This window comes from Aquila chrysaetos, chromosome 4, assembly GCF_900496995.4.
Source record: "Aquila chrysaetos chrysaetos chromosome 4, bAquChr1.4, whole genome shotgun sequence".
NCBI classification, from domain to species: domain Eukaryota; kingdom Metazoa; phylum Chordata; class Aves; order Accipitriformes; family Accipitridae; genus Aquila; species Aquila chrysaetos.
This window is the reverse complement of record NC_044007.1, coordinates 12,426,022-12,448,509: the sequence shown is the minus strand read 5'-3', so window position 1 is coordinate 12,448,509 and position 22,488 is coordinate 12,426,022. Positions and strand designations below refer to the sequence as shown.

The window sequence follows — 22,488 nt, the reverse complement described above, 5'->3', positions numbered from 1 at the left end:
CTTCACTAGCAAATATGAAGTTTAATACATTACTGTAATTAAATGAGTAAGGCAGAACAAACAAACCATTTAATTCTTTAGAAAACCTGTTACCACTAAATTGACATATCTGCTTAACCCTTACTTCTTCCACCCCCACATGAGGTTATATGAAACTTCCCAATCTCCCTTTCTGTCTCCCTGTTTAAGATGTTGATAGTTTTGAACTTTTACTGTTGGGTGGACGTAGGGAATGAGAAGTCAAAACAATTTGTGTAGTCTTAATTATATAGTAACAGACTTACATTTTGCTTCCACAAAGACTAAATTACAGCATTTCCCCCAAGACTAAAGATACAGGATGTCAGATTTGGTGTCCATGCTTCTTTATGGACTGTGATTTATCTCTAAAAATGGCACCAGCAAACAAGGGTGCGGCACCAGGGCATGCTCTTCAAGGGTGACTTATTAAGGCCACATCTCACGGGCAGCACACTGCATCCATTGGCAACAGTTGGTGCTTAATCCAGGAAAAGATGGGTTTATTCTTGAATTTTAAACCTTTATTCCTACTTACTTGTATTTTAAAAACACATGTGAACCAATTGAGCCAGACTTGCTTTTAAAGCCAAATGAACTTCAATAAATTTGAAGTTATGAATTTGCTGTTGAACTCGCCTGTTTTCAGTGCAGATTGGACTGTGTGACGTAAAACACCCCAGACAGTTTAAGTCATTGCCTATTCCCATGTTTCCTCTCTTCCAATTAAAAAAAAAAAAAAAATAGTGTAAAACATTCCAAGCCAACTAGAATTTTTTTCTTCCTTCAGGCACCCAGGAGCAAGTTCATGGTCAATGCATTTGCTGCCACCTTTAATTCTTCCACCTTTCACCAGAAGGTTCATTTGAACCTTGTTTCCTGTTCTGTTCAAACACTGAAAGTCCTCCTTCCCTGCCTCACCCTACCCCCTCAGACACTGTAAAGACGACAGCAACATTTGCTTGAATCCGAGACACTCATGTCATCTCTTGGCACACGTTCCTGGGTCAGCTGTGCGATGCTAGTTCCTCTTAGAAGAATGAGGAAACATTGCCAATCTCTTTTCCTCCTCTCATTTTTAGTCACTATTTCACAATTAAGCACAACCCTCATGACATTTAAAAATAAAAATGTCTGACCATCAATTTTCTCTTCATCCCACCGGCTATGTTTGATATGTTTACTCAAATATTTAAATTATGAGGCTTTCTTGTGCCTGAAGTAGTAATATTTGGGGTATTACTGGTATTTTTACAAGATGCAGGTGAACTCAGAGTAATTAGCAGTTAAACACATATTCATCTTTTACCAGTTATTAAGAAACACTGAGCAGCGCTATTTAAATAGATAACATCCCGCTACCAAGAAAATATGATTAAAGTGTATGCTAGTGAAAAGGATCTAATATGTTATTACAAAAATGAAACAATGGAAACAATAAGCTCTGCAAAATGCCCTTTTTTAAATAGAGACTGTGTTGAATATAATGCAGGTTATCTGGGAGAATATGCAGATATCAGAAAAGAAAGACGAGATAGGAATTTTAACTGTGACAGAGGAGATTAAGAAGTTAAAAAATAAATTCTTTGTCAATTGAGAGAAAATTGCTTGAACAACTCTGGCATCTGATACCAGTTCAAGGCTATTTGGATACTACAGGATTCTCCTTTTTGTCTTAACTCAGTCTGTGTTAGAGACCACACAAACATTCTTCTGCTAGAAGCATTTGTTTTTTAAAGTTATTAGCCATGAAGATCTGAAGCAGATCTGTTCTCAGCTACATTCATAGCCCAGATGTGGATATTGTGAAGAGTCTGCACAAAGAATCAAAGCCAAGATTCCAGAGTCCCGTACAAGAGGACCCACAGGAGATGAAAAGAAGGCTGTCTTCAGCATTTCCATCCTACAAGCTATTTAGGGGACTATGACTTCATACTTGTTTGTTCTCAAGTAGCACAGATGTGCTCTATCAATTCATAGAGTTGGAAAAAGATATGTAGAACGAGCATAAAGAAAAAAAAAAAAAAAATCACTTTTGCACCCAAAGTTGCAGCAGTACAAAGTATGGAACTGATAGGATTTGCCACATTGTCATTGGGGCAGAATATTTATTTACATAAATACTTACATTATATTTTGTCTAACCATCACGTCTGAAAAAATTCTGAAGCCAACAACAATAAAAATCTATAGATGGAAAAATAGTTATTTTGTCCATGTTCTCAGCTCGTTTAAACTGCAAGAACAAATCCCGTCCAAATTAGCAGCAAGCCTTTCTTTTGACATGTTTGGTAGCTGCAAGATATCCATTTTGTTGAGGGTTTTCTTGTTTTATTTCTAAATCAAGTACTGTCACTTTTAAACAATGCATCCTGTCTTCAGAAGTCAGAGAGATAAAAATTTAAACAAAAACCAAGCATCCTCTGGAAGAGTGAAGATACTAGTAGGTACAGAAAATTGACTTGCTGTGCCATAACACAACTGCCAAGTGTGCCAAAGAGGGTGTAGTAAAATTCCTTTTTATGTTGCTGTAAGTTTGCAATACTTTCTGCCAATAATGTTTATGGGAAAATACTTTATAAAGCAACCAATAAATTTCCCCTTCCTACGACTTTTCCTTTACCTACCACATTTCCACCTCCCTTGCACACATGAAAGTTACATTTGCCAGCAACTGAAAAACATAAAACATGCAAGCACAAAGATCAAAACGTGTGATGAATTCAAGAATTTGCACTGAGATGTCCCTAAACACCAGGATGCTGCCCCAGAAGCCATCCTGATTCACTCAAGTCTTCTACAGAATATCACACAGCATCAGATAGTAACAAACAGAACTGCCAAAATTTAAGGGATACATTCTCAACGCACGGCCCGTATTCCAGTCAGTGGTACAAATTAGCAAGGGAGGTTCTTCAATTAAAAAAGCACTAAATTTAGGATTGCAACTTATTATTCATCGCAAAGGGTCACAGCCATGTTTATTCCAGCAGCTACAAAAAACCACCTTAGACTTTAATGCTGTGTGTATTACAGCGTATTAGTTACAGCACATAACGTTTTTTAAAAAATCGCCTCCACAAACGAGAACACTCCCTCCCATTTCTTTTTCTTCCCCCACTCCCATTCAAATGAGGTTAACCAAGAAAAAACATATTCATAGGAATTAAGAGCTAAATAGACAATCCACTCTTGCAATGAACAAGTAGCCTCTGTCAGTGTCTATGCCAGAAACCTGCTCTGGAGGTTTATAAACGGGCCCCTGTATTTTTTAATTTGAATGAAACGTGTCTGAGCTATTAGTGATGCCCATACCAGTAAGACCTACTCAAAAACTGCAAGACCTGTGTTTTGCATTACCTTAACCAAAATAAAACACTGTTGCTTTTAAAAAAGAAATTAAGATTCATGGATTAAAAGCAATCATGCTCCTGGACTAAATCCCTACATTTTCAGTTACTTCTGTGGTATAAATGTCTCAGGAATGAGAAGAGCTAGGGGTTCTCAAGCTGTTATTCTGATTGTAGAATGAACAGAATCTCTCCTGCCGATATTCTTGTTCCATGGCAAGCCCAGTCACATACGCAGCACTGAGCATGCAGGCACTGTTTCAAAGGTCTTGCAATCAGAAAGTTCATCAAAACCACTGTTAACTATTAACCTCCAGTTTACTGACCTGCAATTGCATTATCACTCAGCTTCCATGCTCCTCACCCAGCTCCAAACACAGTTTAGCCGCATCTTGTTTTCAGAACATTTAGCAACCGGCAAGATCAGTGCCTTGACAAAGCTCAAAGCATGGCAGATGCAGGGATCTAGCACTAACTCTTCCTGCAGAGCATCCCATTCAAAATAAAGCACTGAACCGGAGACATGAACATCTGTAGATTCTGCAATTCCATCTTCAACCAACCAGCAGGTACGAAAAGTTCCTCTAACCACTAGCATGACCACTATTTACTGCCAAAGAGGTCCTGCGTGCCAAAAGAAGTGAATTCTGCAGAAGGACCATACTTTCTACTTGTCTCCACAAACCTTGCTCGTGGAGAAAGACCAGCTGGGTAACGGTACGCTGGGATCCTCCACATTTTACATACTGTCTTGGTCCACAATTTTTTCCTGCCTATCACAGTAATTAATCCAGCAGATCTATTAAGGCACCATGCCAGTCATTTCCATTGGCTAACTTGCAGGAGCTACACATCCTTTCAACAACGCCTTAGAATAGCTCATTTCCAGTCTCTTTACAGCAGGTGATGACAGATCATACCACCTGCGGTTTTATGACCCACTGTGAATGTACAACATAAGACACATAAAGGTCGCAGCCTGTTGGACAGACTAACTGTACAGGTCACAGGAATTGGAGACAAACCAGAGATCTAGCAGTTAGTGCTTTAACACCAAAAATATGATGCCTACCATGGAAAGACAGGCTCTAAAGTGACTAACTATCTGAGACTACTAAATGTGCAGCACAAGTAGCCTTAAGATATTATTTCAATTGTCATATAATAATAATATTCCCTGCCAGTCTGGCAGCTGTGTAGAAGCACTAGCAAATCTGCAATGTCTAAGGCTGTTTTCTCCAGATATAGTGGACACATCCAACTGAAGTGGTCTGGAGCGCAAAGCAAAATTGCATGTTACGAGCTGCTGGACATCTGTTGCCAAATGGTATGTTAAGTCTTCTGAGTCTTCTTAAACAGAAAATCTCTCACCCTCTATAAAAAGAAAAATCATCTAGCAGTAGTTGATATAATTAAATTTAATTCAATAAAAAAATTGCCCAAACTGTAAGACCACCCCATAAATATGTAAATTTCACCATTATGAAAAGACTAGTCAATCAACTCCATGAACAGATACTAAGATATTAATTTGTTTATATTAAGTGCCCATCGCTTTTGTCCAGCTAGTCGAAATTTCAATTTGCACATACAAAGCAGTATTTTTTTCTTTTTTTTTTTTTTTCCAAGCTGAATAGAGACCAGCATCTCATTTCTCTCCAATTAAAAAAATTGCTGAACGTAATCAGCACATTTTCTCTCTAGAGGAGAATGACAAATACAGTCGGTAATGCATTGTGCTGTATTTCTCGTCTTACAGCTGCTTGAAGGCTCTGCTTCCAAAAGGAAGCATCTCAAAAGTAGACAGCAGTGAACGTAACTTGCCCTATGCAAATGTCTCCAGCTTTAAAAGAAAACTAGTTCCCTCAGTGCCTAGCTGCTTCTTGTAGTGCAAATAAGGAGGAAAAGAAAGGAAAGACAGCATGCTCAGATTCCCCCTCTCTGTCATTTCAGGAAGCTGTTTGGGAAAATAGCTGCTCAGGCTCTGCATTTTGGAGTAGCCTGAATTACCCCAGCCACCAAAGGGCTTCCCTTCAGCCAAAGATCATGCTGCATCCATGCACTCTTCAAAGCTCCTTTTACTGATCCTCATGACCATTCCTGGAAACTATTATTTGTGCAATCCAAAGCACGGCTCCAAGTACATCTCTCTAGTCAGAGCAACACATGCCTAACAGTGTTATAAACCACTCTGCACACAGTATGAGGGAATCCATGCAGCTCCAAGGCATTTTGTAAACAAGCAGACATGCTGCATACCAGACAGAAAAATTTAACAGCATACGAGAACTAGGAATTTAAAATGCATACAGGACATCACTGACTTAATTATGGCAACCATCACACTTCTTTTCTTTTTTAAATGCTTAAGGTTACTTACCCTACTTACTTAGTTTTAAAATGTTAGAACCCAGGCACAAAAATGGGTACTAACCACATAAATAAGCAAAGCAATATGCTGCTGCTTTTCTTCTCTTCGTACAATTTTATGCAAATAACACCTGCAACTTTTCTTCTCTTTCTGCACAGCTTCTAGACAGCAGAGGACAAACATGCTTAAAGCAACACAGAAGAAAGTACCTGAAAGATTGAACACACCGGCAGGGCACCACCTACATTCATCCCTTAAGTCTCATGCAATTTCAACTCTTACACTTTCACAGACTTCAGGCTAAACAGCGAGATGGCAGAAACTGGAGGAAAGCTATCTTCAGTTACTCACTGATGTTTTATATTCTTGCTCTCATTTCTAGGCAAGTGGACTGGGAAAAAAAAAAAAATATCACAAAGCATCACAGATGGCAGTCTGGCATCCTCCAGCCAACCTCACACCTGCAACTTCCACGACCCCTGCTGCAGCTGTGCTTTTTGTCTCCTCTCGTCCCAGCACAGACAAAAGCTGCAAAATACGCAAGTGTTAAGTGACCCACTACCACCATCTAAGTCCACAGGAAATCAAGATGCAAGCCTCCACTCTTGGCTCTGCTCCCACCAACACAGCTCTGCTTGTACCATAGAAGAGGTAATCTTCAGGCAGTTTGGTCAAGATCATTTGCCGTGGGGGCGGGAAGGGTGGTTATTTTAAAATCTCAATCTGACAAAGGGAGGAAAAAAAAAAGCATACAAAATTGACAATTCTGAAGAGAACTTGACAGTCACCAATAGCAGCATAAACCACTCTGTGCTAAACAGGGTGTCGTGAGCGCTGCAAGGACAAAAGTGGATCTCTTCACTGCAGTTTTCTTTAGACTCTTGCAGCTAACCACAGCAAAATGGGAGTTACCAGCTCTCTCCACAACACATTACTTATTCCTGGCTGTGACATTTCATTCCAGGCCATGGTTTGCCACGGCTCTTTCCATGAGCACCATGAGATTCGCATGTTATAGAAGGTGGTATGTTTTCCCGCCCACTCTGAGACGAAGCAAGACGATCCCTCCCGTCTGTAAATTTTATGTAGAATCCACATATGATAGACACCACCAAACCCAATGTCTATATTTCCTTCAGGACTCAATTCAAGGAAGGCAATTCAAGCAAGACTTCTTGTGGGTACTAGTTTGGTTAAAAATTTTTTACATATATTTTTATACAAAAAAGATGCAGCCAGAGCATTTTCAGCACATCTGCGACTCCACAGACGCTGCCCGTTCCCACGCCTCCCTGCTAGAGGGCTGCAGCCATGGCTGCGTCCAGCACAAGGGTTGTGGTAGACTAAGTCCTGACCAGTCCTCCAGAGATAATCAGGTTAGATGATCTAATGGTCCTCCTGGTCCTTAAAAAAAAAATTAGCAGTGAATCACTTCGATGCTTTGAAACACTGGTACAGTTTCTCCCGCAGACTGAGACCAGCCACTGCAAGATGAAACTCAAATCAAAGCCAAGTTTTACTTTCGTGGTCAGCAGCACATGGCTGCAGCCGTACATATTTCATACAAAACCAGGGTGAAGCAGATGACTAGGAAAGAGGGGTGAAGCCAGACCGTCTGCTCTCTGTCTGTAGGACACAGAGGCATTCTGTAGGACACAGAGGCATTCAGTTGGCTAAGAAACAAAAAGGTAGGGAGACAAGGAGCCTGAGGGGCTTCCTGGCCTGATGCTTTCCATATGTAACCGTAAAACGGCAGTCACTGGTCCGCCACCACTCATTCACTCACCCCTATTTATCAAAGCACAGTTCTCTCATCAACTGGGCAGAACTTGCCATCTCTGCCTCTTGGACAGGAAACTGGAGTGAATAACTTATCCTCTAATCATGTTTCACCCTAATACTTTAAGAAAAAATTCTGAATTATACATTAGATGAATATTAATAAGGGTAATACAAGAGGCGCTTTTTTTTTAAGCTTAGAAACTACTTTTTTCTTCCCAAGATCTACCTGTCCAGTTGTCCATACGAAGGTGGATGACCAATATTTAAATCATACGAGGCCACTGCTGTTTAGCACTCCACAGAAACCTTCCCAAACAGGTTTAATTAACTGATAAGTTATATTGAGAATGTACCCATCCAACCTAAGGATGCTGTTCCTCACGTTCCTGCCAAAGCAACCCTACTCCTACTATTCCTCCAGCATAACTATATCTAAAAATAGCCTTATAAAAATATTAAAATGGTTTTCATCATAGCTTAAACTACTGAGACGGCTTTGACAACTCTCCCCACAAAGCAAACTCCCTATAGACCTTTTTAAAATATCCTAAAACGAGTTGCAGCTCTACCTACAGAATTGAAATCTAAGACAAATTAACAGAAAACAAGAGAGGAGGTAAATTATTACAAGCGAAGCGTTCGTTGCTGCATGGAAAGGTCTTTGTCCAAATATACCGCATTTAAGAAATCTTAATATCATGTAATTAAAACCTGAACTAATATGGCCAGGGAAGTGGAGCTTTAAAAAACAAGGCTTACAGGATTGTCTTGTTTGACACCTCCTTTAAATGGCAGAAACAGGTTTGTCTGCCTTAATCCTTCCTATACAACAACTGAGAAAGGTCTGTATGTGTTATAAGAACACTTGAGGTTTTTAGGGATCAAGAAAGAGTAACAAAACTGTAGCTAGGCCTAACCCCATTCAAACAATCAAGAATACTGCATCTTGTTCATCTCTTGTTATTACCGGTCCTCTTGCAAAACGAGGCTATTCTTCAAGTTACACATTTCTGAGTCATCCAACTTAATGCAAATCCGCTGAAAATGCTGCAGGAAACATGTAGTGCCACAGAAGAAAGGAAAAAGCATGGAAACCCACAGAAGTTGAAAACAAAAAACCACAGGTAAGCCTCTTTCCAATAAAAACAAGCACTTCCCTCTGCAAAGCAGAACTAACTGAACCAGACAGGGAAATCTAGACAGACCCACGAAAACACTGGAAAGCAACGGTTACCCCAGACTTCTTACTAAAAAAAGAGAAAAAAAAAAAGGGGGGGGGGGGGGTGTAAAAATCTAGTTGCCCCAAGATCCTGTGAACAGGTATCCACCTGTTCAGCCCCAGTAATGTTTTGGGGTAGTTCTGGGCATGCAAATCAGCATATCTAGGATCCTAAGTAACATTACTGAAGAAATTAGGCGGCAGGAATTCCAGATCCTACATTTTTCATGTAGTTACTTTGCAGGAGTTACACGGCATCTCACACTGGATCTCCAAAACAAGTAATTAACTTGCACAAACTTTGTAGATATTAAGACCAGAAGAAATTCTCATTGCTATAAATAGGCCATACAAAACAGATGCGCCTGGCAATGTTTGACATCCAAGTCCTGTGGTCAAACTACCACTTGACACCTCCATCCCAGGGGATGTTCAAACCTCTACAATACAGGACTATTCCTGGAAGTCTTTACTTTATTCTCCCTTTAACTAGAACTAAATCTCCCTTCAACTAGAAATCATTGCAACTATGTAAATTGCTGTTACCGCATTGCTTGCTTTAAAAAAAAAAAACCCAAATCCAAGATACACTTGGAAATTATAAATTCTGTGCATCTACATACTGAAACTATTGTTTGGGGCAAAATATGTCATTACAAGAAAGAGCTAAAGGAGGAGACTCGTATTTGCCTTGTGTCCTTTCAACCTTCTCTCTTTGTAACTGTTGGAAGCAGTGAATCAAAGGTAAAATGAACTGACTTGCCCCAGTTTGTTTCCATGCAACTTAAAGCTGCATCATTAATGTTTAATGTTTACTCCCGTTGGTCACAAGAAGCTTTTTACATGCTGAATGTGTTTCATCTAAGAGACCTTTTCTCTTAAAGAAAGAGAGACTAGAAAGCTATTCATACATCCTTCGGCTACTGGGTAGACCTAGAGGGCACAAATTCTGAGTCCAGCTTTCTTTTTTTGACAAAAATCATGCGTGAAAATAACTCAGAACCAAACTGGGACTAACTTGAAGCATACAGAAGTTAAGCATTAACGATAAAACATACATTGCTTTATCCATGATGATCACGGCCTCAAAAAATGACATCTAGAGAGGTTGAAATTCTGACCATTTTCAACAGATTAGGCAACACTCAAAATAGTACATTAGAGACAGGGAGCTTTGGAAAGGGTACTGAACAGTTATACTTTTTAACCTGACCATGCTTTAGCCTTCATTAACCAACCTCTGCACAGAGCATAGGACAGAATTCTTGCCACTCTGGTTCAAAAATCCCTTGGCAATATTCATGATGGGCAGATGGGTGGTTGCATGCACTTTTGAAAGCATTAGCTTTTTTCCTGTGAGAGAACCCATTAACTCTAACACACAGCCTTAACAAGAAAGCTTTATTCTAACAAGTATATTTGTTTTAAAATACTCACATCTGAACTTGAAGCTCAATTATGCTGTGCATAAAGTCACCCTACAGTAACATCTCAAACACCTTCTTCACTATCTCTATAGATGCACACCAGAAGTTCAGCACTTCCATCCTAGTTGGGAACCTACACCAAGCTTTTTCTCTCGCTCCTAATTTTGGAAGCCATGTCAAATTAGTAAGGTTGCCAACACAGAAAATACATTGTGAAGAGCAAAAAGTCTCCAAAAACAGGCAGCCACTTCAGAGAGAATAGCTAAAACCCTTGTTAAAATGCAGTTTGAGAAACATGGAGTTTGTAACTCTTACTAAGGCCAGCCTCAAGCTTACAATGAAAGATTAAAATCTCTTAGTCTAAATCAATTATCCATCCTGAATGTACACGGTGCATTTGAACCACACAGTCTGGAGAGGGCTTTGCATCACGGTACATTCTCAGTGACAGCACTCATTTCCCACGCAGCAAGCTAAATTTCAGCTTAATAGCTCAAACATTCCCTTGACTATATTCATAACCAAGGCTCCTGGCTCTACAGTAGCTACAGAAGAGCTACACATGAACTCTTTACCTTTGAACCAAAGTGACTAACACTCACACTGAGCTGCTGTTCTCCATGCAAGATAACCTAGATTCAAAATGAATACACATTCACAACAGCCTCAAAAGGAAATGTGCTCCATTGGACTCCAGTGACTAGCAGAAAATGAACAAGCATTAAAAACAGGGATAATCCATCAAAATACGCACTTTAAGTATTTACTAAAATGTACTTTGGATTTCATTTATTTATAACAACTCAATGTTCCAGACCTGCATCACTATATTGTGCAAATATAACATCCTAAAACCTCATTTCAGCACTCTGCTTGGTACCTGCTTGTAAGAAAAGGACATTTTTTTACTTCTACACAAGTACACAGATGAAGATGACTTCTCAGCAACATTGGTCATTATATTCTTGAATGATATTTTCCAATCCTGCTTCTCAAACTGTTAATCTGGTCATATCTCAGTGTCAAATTATCTCATGTTATACAAATGCATCATTACTCTCTTGATGCAACTTAATCCAGTAATAATTTTCTTAATACTTTTTACTATGGACTTGCATATGTAAAGAGTGAATATAAAAGATGACCTGTCTGAACAGATTTTTTGTTAAATAAAAAGACTCATTTCTTCAAGAATGTGTACCTGATGTGCTGGGAATGTTTAGGGGACAACATGTGCAGCTCCTCTTTGTCCTCCATCCATTTCTTCCTCTCTACACTCTCCTTCCACAGCCCCCTCCAGCATCCCCAGATACCAAACAAATAAGAGGCTACTCTTGGGGTGGCCAAGTCAAGGCTCCCCTTGAGCTGGCTGAGCAAATGGCACTCCTCGCTTAACCAGGTGTGTGTGCACGCACATGTGTGCGTGCCTACAGGTGTGTAAGACAGAACTTCACTCTTAGAGATGTTTTGCTTTTTGGGGGAGAGGGCTCGGGAGAGAAGTGGGGGGAGCACATGCTCATACACACCTCCTTTTCTAGCACAGCCATGAAAACTGGCCTTCAGTCATACACAAAGACATCTTCACACTTCAGACGACTTCATCAATGCCCTAAGCTTACTTTACAGTTCAAGCTTGGCCTCAACACAATTCTGGGGAACTACTGGGGGCTGGGGGGGGGGGTGCGGCGGGCAGGGAAGAGACCAAACCAAAACTATTGCTGCCTGCCTAGGTCCAATTTCTGTACTTAGAGGACTTCTCTGGACAAAGACCACTGTTCTGCATTCCTTCCCCACCTCCATCAGATGATGGAAGTTTTACTTTTAAAGTGACCATAAATGGAAGATTAAGTTTCATTTTCATGCACCTGGCCCCACTATGCCTTTCTGGAGTACTTGCAAACTGTGCAAACCAGGCTGTCCATATTGTTTGGCACCCTAAAAGCCTACAATCTACAAGCCAAGCTTCAACCCTCTCCATCCCCCTCCCTGCTTAACCCTGCAAAACAAATACATTTAGTAAATGTGCCTGTGCCTAAGCGAGGGCAGAAGCTGGTCCTGCAGATGAAACCACATTAACAGTGCTATTTACCATGCCCAGCAGAACAAACACCAGCTCTGCTTCAAAACAGAATAGTGGCAACAGCAATGGCTGTTACTCTTCGGAGAAAATGGACCCAGCGCCTAGGCTTATTTTCACTCCATGGTGGGCTGAAGTAACTCCAGAACAAATGCTCATCAGTGTATTATTCAGTAGTGTTTCCATTCAGCAGCTCACCCTCAGGGGAAAGGGAAAAAAAAAAAAAAAAGAAAGAAAGAAAGAGAGAGAGAGAAGACACCCTTCACCTCCAACTCCATTTTGCAAAATGCCTATTTTTAGACCTCAGTGTACATGCCAAGATGCACAGTGCTACTACTGTAGCAATGGCAGCCACAACCTCTGACTTCTTGTTTGTCATCGAATACTCATACAGGATTGCATCGAACTGCAAAATACGCTCAAATACAGCTCCGAAGTGAAGTCCCAGCCAGCTCCTCGATATTAGTTACTATAGAAACCAGTCCCTCAGCACGGGCGCTCACAGCAGGAAATCATGCAGATTTCAATTTTACATAGTAATAAATGCTGCAGGAGAGGAGAATTTCACAACAATTGCAGGGGTTGATTGTACAAACCCAGACCTCTCCTACCCCATGACACCACCACACTGCAGATGAATGTGCTCTCCTCCCCTCCCACACACACAATTGCCACTGCTATTAGTTATGAAGTGGTTTCCACCAAGCCCGTGTTGGGATGGCTGCTGCAAAGGTTGCAGCATTTTTCAATGGCTTCATTAGATTAGAAAACGTACTCATTTTTACATGCAGGAAGCCCAGGTGAAAACAACAATAAAAGCAAAAACTGCAAAGCAGTAGAAAGATCTAAGCATATATAAATCTAAGTACACAGAGTCCAAATATTTTACAGGAAGTACGGTCAGGTCACAACCCAGAGCTCCTTTGGAAACAGCCCATCTTCCTTTCCTTCTCCACCCTGTCCAAAAAAGCAACCTGAATGGAGGGCAGGTGACAGATTAATTTGTAGGAAAAACCACTGTAGAAAGCACAAAGACAAGAGGAGGGCTCTGAGCCCTGAAGTGAAACAGCAAGGTAATTATATTATTTTAACTTTTCAGAAGTAGTTCTACAGGTTGGACTTCATCAGGTGTGGGAGTGGAAGAAGGCACATAGCACAACGTACTTCTTGTCCTAGGCAGATGCTAGTTTTCTAGTGAAGTTCAAGAACCAGCAGGGACTCTTCCCCACCTCTCTAAATGAGCCCGTAAGCCTCAACAGTACAAGTTTTGCTACCTCAACCAGGGAAGAAGAGAGCAGGGAACTGCTTCACTGAAGAAAACTAACATGTAGGGGAGGAGGGAAGGGGTGAACAGCTTGCACAGCAACAGGGACAAACATTTGTGCTGGCAACACCCAACAAATCATGGAGCAAACAGAAGGACAAGAAAATGAAAGAAACTGATCTATTTTTAAGCAAGACCTCATTATTACCATGAACATTCATGGCTTCCCTGGAAGCAGCAGGTATGAAAACATGAGATGAATCATATCACCGAGTAAATCACCTGGCAGTAGGAACGCTAGTTTGCATGGACACATGTGGAGTGAACATATACGATGTACTGTCCTGACACCTCCAAAAGCATGTGGAGGAGCATCCTTCTGGGAGGCAGACTGCATTATGGAGAGCAAAAAAACCTGTTAGACAATGCAAATGTCACTGTGCTTCTGTTAATGACTTTTGTTAATGATTAGACAGAGCTCCATTGTTCTGGACACTCCACTCAACATTAGTCTGCTGGAGCTTGTAATTTCACTTTTTGTATACCTCTTATGTCATTAGAAACAAACATAATTTCGGTCCAGCCAGGGTAGGAATAGAGTTAGGGAGTTGGAGAAAACATCCCGTCAAAGCATGCATTTTTTATGCCACACCCTTTGCACAAACTGCCTTGCTGATATAAAAAAATGCTGCAAGTGGTTGAAGGGACCTACGGACTGGGGTGCAATGAGGTTGAGGTAACTGCCTGGACTCTCTCTAGTCAGGTCCACGCTCGCCACCCTAGAGGTCTGGTGACTTTGCATAAAGCCAGTTGACAGCACCAACCTGATCCTTCACCAACACATTATCTCTTCTTGGAAGCCACCTCTGAGGTGACCAACAAGAGGACAAATGCTGAACGTGCATGTTGAGAGAGCTGTAAGGCACAAGGGATCAGGCAGCACAAGCACAGCAGCCGCTCTGCTGCCTCCACAGTGTGTTATGGGCAAGGTCCACAAGGCCAGAAGCAGTACCCTACCTTACAGAAACCTTGCTTAGTCTGAACTGATTTTTTAATTCTTCTCCCACACCACACACTACCTCTCTTTTCTGTCTCATGGCAAATAAGTAAGATACTAAATAAAATGCAATGGAAACAGATCTTCAGCTACCTTTGCTATCCAACTGGTGACAGATTAAAAAAAACCATAAGCTGCAACTCTCTTGTTGTGGTTACTACAGAATTGTTGCGATGTGCCAACAAGCAATTTATCACATCAAAAGGCTGACTGAATTAGCCTGAAAGGGGATCTCCTACCACAGGAACATGTGCTACACTGGGAAAACCAACCACCAACCAAAACCTCTGCCTCCATTTTCAAATCCACATCCCATTATCAAAAGGATGCTTTTGCATCTTTGCTTCTAATGTAATGAATTATTCGAAGGAAATTCTCAGAGCCATTTATGATTTATCCTCATTATTTCCCAAACTGGATGTTTAAGACATCACAAGTTTGGTTCTGTTACTAAGATTGACAAACTCTTTGGAGCTACAACACCAGTATTAGTTACTGAAGTGTAGGTGCTTTGCATGAATATGTCCACAGAGATACAAAGTCATCATGGAGTTGGCAACAACAATCCATCCATCCATCCCAAGTCTGCAGAAAAAACAGGACCTGATATTCTATCCTACCAAAAGCAACACAGCTGCGTTAAGGAAGGGGAACGGAAGAACTACAACTAAGATTGAGTATATGAAAAATTAACTCTGTGCTGCTCTCCCTCCCCATACTCCCAAAGATTTCTGATTCAGATTATAGTGAGTAGATTTACATTCAGTCATGAAAAAAAAAGGCCAGCCACTCCTATCTTGACACACCTGCCCACTCCTTGGATGAAGTATTAAAGAAGCTTATTTGCTTCTTTCCCCCTCATCCTTTTATTTTTCTCCTTCACAGAAGTTAGTCTTACATTCAAATTTTCTGTTTCTGTTAGCATTCACAATCACCTGGCAGCCTTACTCTTTCCTACCAACACTTCAGTCTCTTAGCAAAGCACCTTAAGCTCAGAAAAATACTGGGTTGTAGGGCAAATAAAATTCTACTTACGAATCACCCTGTGCGCTGTACCAAGGGGTAGCTGACTATGTAAGTTATTATAGCAATTATTTTCATCTATTGCCCTGGAAATTTCTCCTTAGGTAGGAGCATCAAAGCAGCACAAATGTTGCCAACAATCCTAAACTAGATTTTGTCTTGACCTCAAGAAAAAAAAAAAAAAAAAAAAAAAGGCATAAATACATTAAAAAAATTTCTTTATGCTGCAATGCATGCACTCATCCAAAGAAAAGGCAATGCTAATGTTTTACCTGCAGAGCAGCCCTTTTAATCTCCTAAATATAAAGCCTACTCATTACTAACTACTTTTCTTGTGTTTGGGCATATAAGATGTTTATCCCCTTTTGACCGCCCCAGCCAAATGGGCTCACATCAGCAGCAGTTCTCAAGGTGGCACACTTGTTGAAAGACATGGACTGACATTTGCTACTTGTCTAGAGAAATACAGGAATATGGGAACAGAGAATAACATAGCACTGCCCGTTATATATATGTGTTTTGTAGTTTTAGCACTTGTAAGCAGCATTTCCAAATGTCACTTCTCAAAATGCAACAGATGTGTAATATGCATCCAGCTTCAAAATTATCTGCCAATGATTTTGAATAGGTCCTGTGTTTTGCATCATCTTCATGAAAGTATAATGGAAGACTGAATGGTTCATTTAAATAATTTTCTTCCTCATTATTTTATATTTGAAAGTCCACAAAGAAAAAGCCTGGACTGTATTATTTTACTTCAAAGACTCCATGGGAGGAATAAGTGCTTATTACAAACTCTTATCTTAACTGACAGGAAGCTCAAACAAAGGTTTCGTTATCTGAGTATAAGCATCTGAAGTTAAAGAGGAGTCAGAAAGACAAAAGAATTGGACAATGAGAACCCCTTTCCTCTTGTGCCTAGCTTTGTCTTCACTCTGAAATTAGCACGGATCATCATCACAGCTCCCCAGTCCATAGCCAGAAGCATAGGAATTTATTTCCAAAATGTTATACAGATTTTACTGCTATAGATTGTGGTGTCTTTCCCCACCCAAGGCTCCCTTTTTCGTTTTTGGGTTGGTTTTTTTTTTCCCCCATGAAAATAAATATATAAAAAGCCACCTTTCAGTATTGTCCGTAACATTTTGCTTTGGCAGCAAGGATTTACCCCCGAGGTCACACTGTGCCTTATTTGCAGTGAGATACTGGTTCAGAAGGCCTAAGCACACTTACTTGGGAGATAACAGATGCTAATTCCAGCACTGCAACACTTCGTGCAGCTTGTCACCTTAGAAAACCACTTCAATACATACCATTTATATCCTGGCTAAGACGACAACGAAACACCCAGCGTAAGGACTACCTGAAGGTGTATTCACACAATACCTGGAGCAACGTGGATGCAGAGTCTGCCCAGGAACACGAATCTGCAGCAAAGGTACTATTTTAAGCTGCTTTATTAAACATGAAGAGCAGTCACTGAATACTGCAGCACAAGAGCTACCCGAGGCAGACACTCACAGATATTAATCGGATTTAATTTTGTAAGTAAAAGCATTAAACCATATTTACATTTCTGCGTGCTGATAAAGTTTAATGGGCCTGAAAAAAGTACAGACACTTTAATGCAGCACTTCTTCCAGGCTGACATATCCTGCTCCTCAAAAGGGTAACATTAAAATGGCTATACTGGTTTTGGTACCCTATAACTGCTGCGTGCCATGCAGGCTCAGGCTGAGTTTTGCTTCCAGGTCTGCCCATTGTCCCTTTGTAGCTGGTTGACCATCCACAGCTCTTCCCTCCCTGACCCCAGACCCTCTCTGCCCATCAGGCACCCTCAACTGGAATTCCCTGCAACTCCTGTCAGTACCTCTGCATTGCCTTAAAGTCCTCTCAGACATCTGTAAAACGAAAGAGATGGAAAACGTAAATAGCACCAACCAGCATGACAGATGTCAAAATTACCAAAGGCAGGGAAAACATACCTTTAGTAGTACTTGCCAAGTTGAAACGAGGCAACTTCAAACAGCCTTACAATCCATGGAATCCAACTGGCCAGAAAAAGCCATGAGATACATTGAAACATACCTTGAAGTGATTTAACTAATCTGCTAATATCAAACACACCTATGTATATGTAAAACCCTTCAAATGAATGAAAAACAAAAACCCCGCAAGACTGGGTATCAGCTGCCTCATTAACAATCTCACTTTGAAGATCAATTTTAAGCTTCAGGGTAAATCAAATTTTAATTTACACCTGTGAATATGCAGGTAGGCAAGATTAGGGCAGTTTTTTTTCCACGGAAGCTGCTGATGGTGTATTAAGTAGATACAGAAGAAGTGTGTATGTCTTCACATTAATCTCCCTTGTAACACAAGGAGCATAGTTACTCTTCTCACCTACTTTTTCAACTTCCTGAATTCTAGCACTTATCTACAAAGGACATTCAAATGCAGCAGAGTCAGAATGATAGCATGCAAAAAGCAAAGCAATTTACACATGTCCTTTCACATACTGTTCAAACCCAATTTACAGTATGTTTATATGTGATATATGTTTACATTTGGGATGCACAATTCTTGCTTTCATAAAAGAATGAATTTTTAATGCACAAAATATCATGTAAACAGCTATTAAATCAGACAAATCTCTTTCATGCTTCAGTTAGAGTTGATGTGGACAGAAACATTCAAAATTTCAGATATTGAAAGACTTAAGTCATATGAGAAAAACCTGAACTAAAACTCACAAGCACACACCTCCCCAAAAGGAAACTTCACTAGCGTTTAAAGGTATCCTCAAGTATCTATTTAATTTAATATTTTGTGAGTATTCTCTTTAATAACCATAGTGAGAAATAATACCAGATTCCACTGCAGACTATCAAGTTCTGCCAGCATGTATGACAATCAGATGTAGCTTGAATAATACAAACTGCTAGATATATCTTGTCAGAGCTCAAAAGTCAAAACATCTGAAGGAATTCTGTTTTTAAAAATCTCTGGTACCAGCAAAAAACAGCACACGCTGCTATATATTTAGCATTATTAGAGAATTAGCAACGTAACTTGACTGAGTCCCCCATCCAAATGATATTTTTGAGATGATCAGACCCACAGAAATAAAACCTTTTGGCAATAGATCCATCAGAACTACTTTCCCTGTGTTTTTCCTTGTTAGGCTGAAATCAAAAAGCATTGAACTGAGGGAACTGAACTGAGGGAAAAAGAGACTAAAGTTTGGGTTGATACGCGTCTAAACGGAGAGACAGCAAAGGAGGAAGCAAAAGCTGAAATGAGCTGGTTGGGAAATTCATTTGTGTATTGAGTCGCCATAAAATACTGGGTACTTCACATTCAGGGCTCTTCCTACTTCAAAAGCTACAACGTGAAGAAAATACAGCAAAATGCAGGTTATCCAACTCATCCAACCATAGATTTTACCATAGGCAGAGCTCCAGTTATGCCCTCTATTTGAGCTGCAAATGGGAATGTGAAGATAAACATTGTTAGCGTTACAAAATTAGAAGGACCTAAACGACATAGAAAGAAAGATGCACCAAAAAGGAAAAGCCAATGTTTGGGAACAGCGGTAATGGCACACGAGGTAGAGAAAGAACAAGGACTGGAGTTGATGGAAATAAGCTCTCATACTTGAACACTTGGTGTCTGCAAAGGTAATCATCTCTTGGCATGTGTGTGGACGTGTACATCCATGTAAACACTTTTTCTTCTTTCAAAGCTAATGCTGATGCAAACAGATTACAAAATAGCCAGAGAGTGCTTCTGCTGACTGATAAAACGCTTTCATCAGCTAGATCGATAGGTCTTAAAACAACAGGCCCCTTTCTGTAAAACTATAAGCAATTACAAATAAAATGCAGCACCCAGCTCCACAACACTTCAGTCATCCTACAAGGAACTAACACTGTCCCTCCAGAACAGGCATCTGCTTCAGCATTTACATATACAGTTCCCAGAAGAAGCATTTGGCTCATGCAATGATAAGCCAGCCTTATGACTTAAAATACACCAACCCTCCCTGCCTTTGTCATGGAAAGTGCTATACAAGTCCTGTATATCCCCAAAAGTTGAACATGAACTTTGCTGACTTTGGTTAATCTGTTAACTGAGAACCCTCTAAACATTGTCTAATCAAACACCTGGCTATGCTTCACAATCAAATATGTTATCTTATAAACTGGATAAGTAACAAGCAAAATTTAACAAATAATTGTTCCAAGTTAGGTAACTCAAAGGGATAACTGGGAGCCCATTAAAATCCCCAAGTCAGAGAAGAAAAACACCAAGTTTGTTTGGTTTTGTTTTCTGAATATGGTTGTTGATACCAACAGCAAAATATATCTTTATGAAATTGTGCCCTAGTAAGTAATAGGGAGTTTTGTCATCATCTTCAGTGTGGCCAGGATTTTATCCCTGTCCACAGCAAGCTACAAGGATTTATATTTGTTAAAGGACCAATGTGCAACCTCAGAGATGCTCCAAGGCAATAGACTACTTATATGTAAATACTCAAATGAGCACAAGTGGAAGTTGGGTTGGGAGGCAGATCAGAATCACCAGCTAGCTTGGAATTTTGATTCTTTGCCCAGAACATCACTTTCTAAAAATAAAAACAAAATTCCCTTCTATCCTTTCAGTCAGGGAAGACAGAAAGACAGAGGAGCTATACAAATTTGGCAGGCCTGGATTTACAGAGCTCCTTTTGTAAAGGATATGTTCGAAGAGGTAAGAGACAAGACACGACACTTGTTGCACATGGTCCAAATAACACAGCAGAAAGTGCAAAATACCCTTCAAAAACCCACACAAGCCATTTTTCTTTGAGAGTAGGAGAATTTCAGTTGTTCTGGTATCTGAATGCAAGTTCTATTAGCCTGCCAGCACAGCCAGAAGACAAGTCTCAAGGATTTTGGTAGGGTTTACTTTGTTTTCCCTTGGGGGAGGGAGAAGAAATAGAAGAGAGCATGCTCAAAGGAAAGACATGTTAGAAATCAAAGTTGAATTCTGCCTTGGGTCTCATCCTTAGTTTATTCCACTTTCTGGAGTGTTTATTATTTTATGTGAGTAGGCTACTCATAACTTACAGAAGGTGTGCATATAATGAGGAACTTCTTATCAGAATGTAAATATTAGTTTTAAAAAGGAAAAAAAAAAATAGTGTTCCCTCTTGTCATTCTATGACTTGATACTTGCTCCATCAGCTGCTACTACTCCTGTTAGCCAGAAATGGAGGGAAACAGAAGTCTGGCTGAGCTTGCACACTGCTAATGGGAATGCACACTCTTCACATCAGCAATATTATTTTCTTACTCTCGAAGTCAAATACCAAGGACACATTAGGAATTCAAGAAAACGTTACAAAACCTCTAAGGTTAGAGGTGACCAAAAGCCACTCACTCAGCAGTGATATATGCACTTTGGATTTGCTCTTCAGCAACAGAGCCCAGGGACACAGTGACCATGGGGAATGCCCTACCGCTGCAGGGACATCTGCACACGATGCCTTGGTCACTGGGCATCCAACATCAGAGAGAAGCAGCCTTTTGTTTCCTTCCAACTCAGCAGCCTGGAAAGATTGCCAGCTGCACTCTTTTGGCCTCCATACTCACCAACAAGTTTAGACTGTTACCCCGAGAAGCTCACAGCCCAGGAAAATTAAGTCTGACATTACTGGTCAAAATTAAAGAAAAGGAAGGACAAGCAAAGACTTTCCTCAAAGATACAAGTACGAGCTACCATCATTATCTGCAGACCCCAAAGGCCATAGCATCAGCTCTATCTTCAGCAACTCTACACTTATTTATACCCGCTGAATGTCAAGCCTTTTACATTTACTTAAGGTACAGAATCATCAGTGAATACAAAATTCAGTAAATCTTGCTTTCTAAAATATTATTCATCAACATATAATTCAAATGGTAATTAAGAAGTGTTCACATGATTGATGACACATTTAAATTACAGGTTTCCAGCATTTTTTTCAGTAAAGATTACTTCCTTTTTCACGTGCTGCTTTTTCGAAGCGCAAGTCCATCTAACAGATGTCTCACAGATCTGCTTGTCAATGTAACAAGTTAGACATTTTTTATTACGACACATGGTATAAACCACACAGCATTCTGTTAAACTCAATATTGACACATCTGCTTACCACGTGTATTAGTAGCCATGTCAGCCACTTTCTGAAAGGCATCCAAAAAGGCAGCAGCTGCTACTACTGTAGTCCTGAAATGCATACAGATAACAAAACATTAGCAGTGTCTCATTGCTGCCTATTTAATTATTGCCAAAAACATTTAGGCTTATAAAGAATACCACTGTGAACTTTCAGAGGCCACAAAAAATATCCTCTTTTATATCTGAATTTAGCCTTTTCCCTCCTTCATTTCTTAATCCCTTCCTCGCTTTGTGTTAGCACTATGGACTTGGAGGCAGCCACGCTAATTCCGTGCTGTGAATTGCGCAGGACAGGTGCTATTTCAAAAGAGCACAGCCATCCCCCTTCTAGCTGATTTCCTCTGATGAACTAATATTAAGCAGTCAAACATGAAAAACAAATCTAACACACATTATACTGCACCCATTAGTGTAGAAATTACAGCCACTGCTATTTCCAGGGAACATGTATATTTTAAGAATAAGCATGCAGGACCATCCTTTTATTTAGCATCCTGGCCAAACACTTCCCTGAATTTCTCATCTGAGGAGCATGAGCATCCCTTGAAACAGAAAATAACAACTTCTTGGAAATCAGACCGGTCTAGAGTTCTTGGGCAAATGGAAAAGAGGGAAAAAAAGAAAAATAATCTCCAAGGAAAAAAAAAAACCCAAACCAACCCCCAAAATAAACAAAACAAATGAAAACCACTTCTG

The 22,488-nt window shown here is 40.2% G+C and overlaps 1 protein-coding gene across 16 annotated transcripts in view; it reads right to left on the bottom strand.

Moving 5' to 3' along the window:
- The window catches only part of MTSS1 (MTSS I-BAR domain containing 1), a 127,701-nt gene that overhangs the window by 86,298 nt on the left and 18,915 nt on the right, over positions 1-22,488 (bottom strand). For all 16 annotated transcript variants that reach the window (XM_030010795.2, XM_030010794.2, XM_030010799.2 and 13 more), the window contains exon 3: positions 21,767-21,840. In XM_030010795.2, coding sequence (XP_029866655.1) covers positions 21,767-21,840 — 74 coding nt within the window. The remainder of the gene's footprint in view (positions 1-21,766; positions 21,841-22,488) is intronic.